Genomic DNA, 2,577 nt, shown 5'->3' with positions numbered 1-2,577 from the left:
GGGGGGGGGGGGGGGGGGGGGGGGCGAGAGGGAGAGCAAGCCACCGCCCACCACGCCGGGGTGACTGCGCGGCCTTCTCCCTCAGCTCTCCAGGCACAACAAACAGCTGCAGCACCTGCTGAAGCCTGTGCGGCGCATACAGGAGGAGGAGGCGGAGGGCATCTCTTCAATGGTAGGTTCCGGGGGTGGGGAAAAGGCTGGGATGGGCGGAGCTTATGTCTGGGGCGTGGCCTGGCTTCAGATTGGGGGGCTGGGAGTTAAGGGCGGGGCGGGTCGGCCGGAATCTGGGGTTCGCGGGGATGGGGCCGGGAACTCTGGGAGGAGCTGCGACTTGAGGGCGTGGCTTGGACCTGAGTGAGGCCCCTGGACCTGACAGCCAGACTAGAATTTGGGAGCGAGGCTCAAGGGGGCGGGAGCAGAATGGGCAGCCAGGGTGCAACCCGGACTTAGAAGTGGAAGCGGGGCACAGCTGGGTCAGGGCGGGTCTGGAAGCCTGGAGCGGCCCGGGCTGCACCTGGGGGGACAGCACTGACTCTGCTTTGCGATTCCCTGGCCGTGACGCTTCCGCTCCCTCCCTCTGACGACAGACCCTGAGGCTGGGTCTTAGCTGGCCTGGGCTTAGCCTGGGCTGGCTTGGGGGCATCACTCACTGGGGTGTAATTCAGAGCTGGGTGGGGTCGGGGGCCAGGCCTGTCTGTGGGGACCGGGGCCTGACCTCAGCGCCCTCCCCACCTCCAGCTCAGCCTCAACAACAAGCAGCTGTCACAGATGCTCAAGTCCTCCGCGCCAGCGCAGGAGGAGGAGGAGGACCCCCTGGCCTACTATGAGAACCACACGTCGCAAATCGAGGTGGGCCTGAGGGCGGTGGGGGCAGGGGCGATGAGGACCTCGGCCAGGTGTGACCGTGTGCTGTGTGCGCCCAGATCGTGCGGCAGGACCGCAGCATGGAGCAGATCGTGTTCCCGGTGCCGGCTATCTGCCAGTTCCTGACGGAGGAGACCAAGCACCGGCTCTTCACCACCACTGAGCAGGACGAGCAGGGCAGCAAAGTGAGCGACTTCTTCGACCAGTCTTCCTTCCTGCACAACGAGATGGAGTGGCAGCGCAAGCTCCGGAGTGAGGACCCGGTGGGGCGGGAGGGCAGGGTGCCCCAGAGCCACTCACTGCTGCCCCCTCCAGCCTTCCTCGCTTGCTGGTGGGTGCCCCCCAAGCCCACCTCCACCCCAAGGAAGGGCTTTTCCAGTCTTGTCTTCCCTGGAGCCTGTGAGGGCAGGGGGCCCCACGTGGGGGTGGGCAGAGGGTGTCCATCGGGCCCCGCCAACTCACTGACGTCTGTCCTCAGGCATGCCACTCATATACTGGTTCTCCCGCCGCATGACTCTATGGGGCAGCATCTCCTTCAATCTGGCAGTGTTTATCAACATCATCATCGCCTTCTTCTACCCTTATGTGGAGGGCGCGTCCACAGGTGAGGACACGACACTAACTGGCAGGGTCCCCAGGGCCTCCTACACCTCCTCTCTGGGATGGGGCAGAAGCCTGGGCCTGACTGCCCTGTGGGCTTCCATGCCATCATGGAGAGACACAGGTGTGGTGCTAGAGGACAAGCCGACCCTTTGACATTAAGGGAGATGGGACATGCATATATGTTACACACACACACACACACGTGAGCCAGAAACAAGATATGGTAGCAGTAGCTGGGTAGACCCCTCCTCAGGCAGGTGTAATAGAGGATGCTAACCAGGCACCAGGAACTTAATAGGGAAGGTTTCTGGGGGCTTCTCAGTGCCCCTTGACCTGCATGGGAACACGGGGGCCTGAGGGAGCCCTGCTCATGCTGCCCTGGCCCCCAGGCGTGCTGGGCTCCCCGCTCATCTCGCTGCTGTTCTGGATCCTCATCTGCTTCTCCATCGCGGCCCTGTTCACCAAGCGCTACAGCATCCGCCCCCTCATCGTGGCGCTCATTCTGCGCTCCATCTACTACCTGGGCATCGGGCCCACGCTCAACATCCTGGGTGCCCTCAATGTGAGTGCCAGAGGGACTTCCTGTCCCCAGCCAGCCCACGCACACCCTGGGGTTGGAGCTGAGGCTGGCCTGTAGTTCCTGGGAGCCACTGCTCTGTCCTCTTCCCTCCTCTGTTGGGATCCCGGGCTCCTTTGAGACTAGTGGTGGGGACCACTCCATGCCTCCTTCCTCTCTCTCGACACCTGGGGCAACTGGCACTCAAGGACAGACAGTCTAGGTCACTTGGAGGAAGTGTCAAGGCTGCTTGTGCACCATGCTGGCTGCGTACCGCCCAAGGCACTATTCACGCATAGATGGTGAAGATTTGCCCAGTGGGGCCTAGTAAGGATGAGTTTCTGATAGAGTAGAGGGCCTTGAGCAGCTGTCTCTTCCTAACCTGCCCAGTCACTGTGAAGGCCAGGGTGGTCTTCTCTGTCCCCCATCCTCCTTTACCCGTCTCTTTCTTTTTTTTTTTGAGTTGGAGTCTCACTCTGTCGCCCAGAGACTGGAGTGCAGTAGCCGCTCCCGGCCACCACAGCCTCGACCTGCTGGGCGCCAGTGATCCTTCC

General features: G+C 62.4%; 1 protein-coding gene across 1 annotated transcript in view; it reads left to right on the top strand.

Moving 5' to 3' along the window:
• Window positions 1-2,577, top strand: part of ITPR3 (inositol 1,4,5-trisphosphate receptor type 3) — a 78,077-nt gene that overhangs the window by 68,956 nt on the left and 6,544 nt on the right. Inside the window, exons 46-50 of the mRNA XM_008066829.1 lie at window positions 86-172; window positions 739-849; window positions 924-1,116; window positions 1,343-1,468; window positions 1,857-2,029. Coding sequence (XP_008065020.1) covers window positions 86-172; window positions 739-849; window positions 924-1,116; window positions 1,343-1,468; window positions 1,857-2,029 — 690 coding nt within the window. The remainder of the gene's footprint in view (window positions 1-85; window positions 173-738; window positions 850-923; window positions 1,117-1,342; window positions 1,469-1,856; window positions 2,030-2,577) is intronic.

This window comes from Carlito syrichta, unplaced genomic scaffold, assembly GCF_000164805.1.
Source record: "Carlito syrichta isolate Samal-C Ts95f unplaced genomic scaffold, Tarsius_syrichta-2.0.1 Scaffold309115, whole genome shotgun sequence".
NCBI classification, from domain to species: domain Eukaryota; kingdom Metazoa; phylum Chordata; class Mammalia; order Primates; family Tarsiidae; genus Carlito; species Carlito syrichta.
Note: the sequence above shows the minus strand (reverse complement) of the source record. Positions and strands in the feature narration are given on the sequence as shown.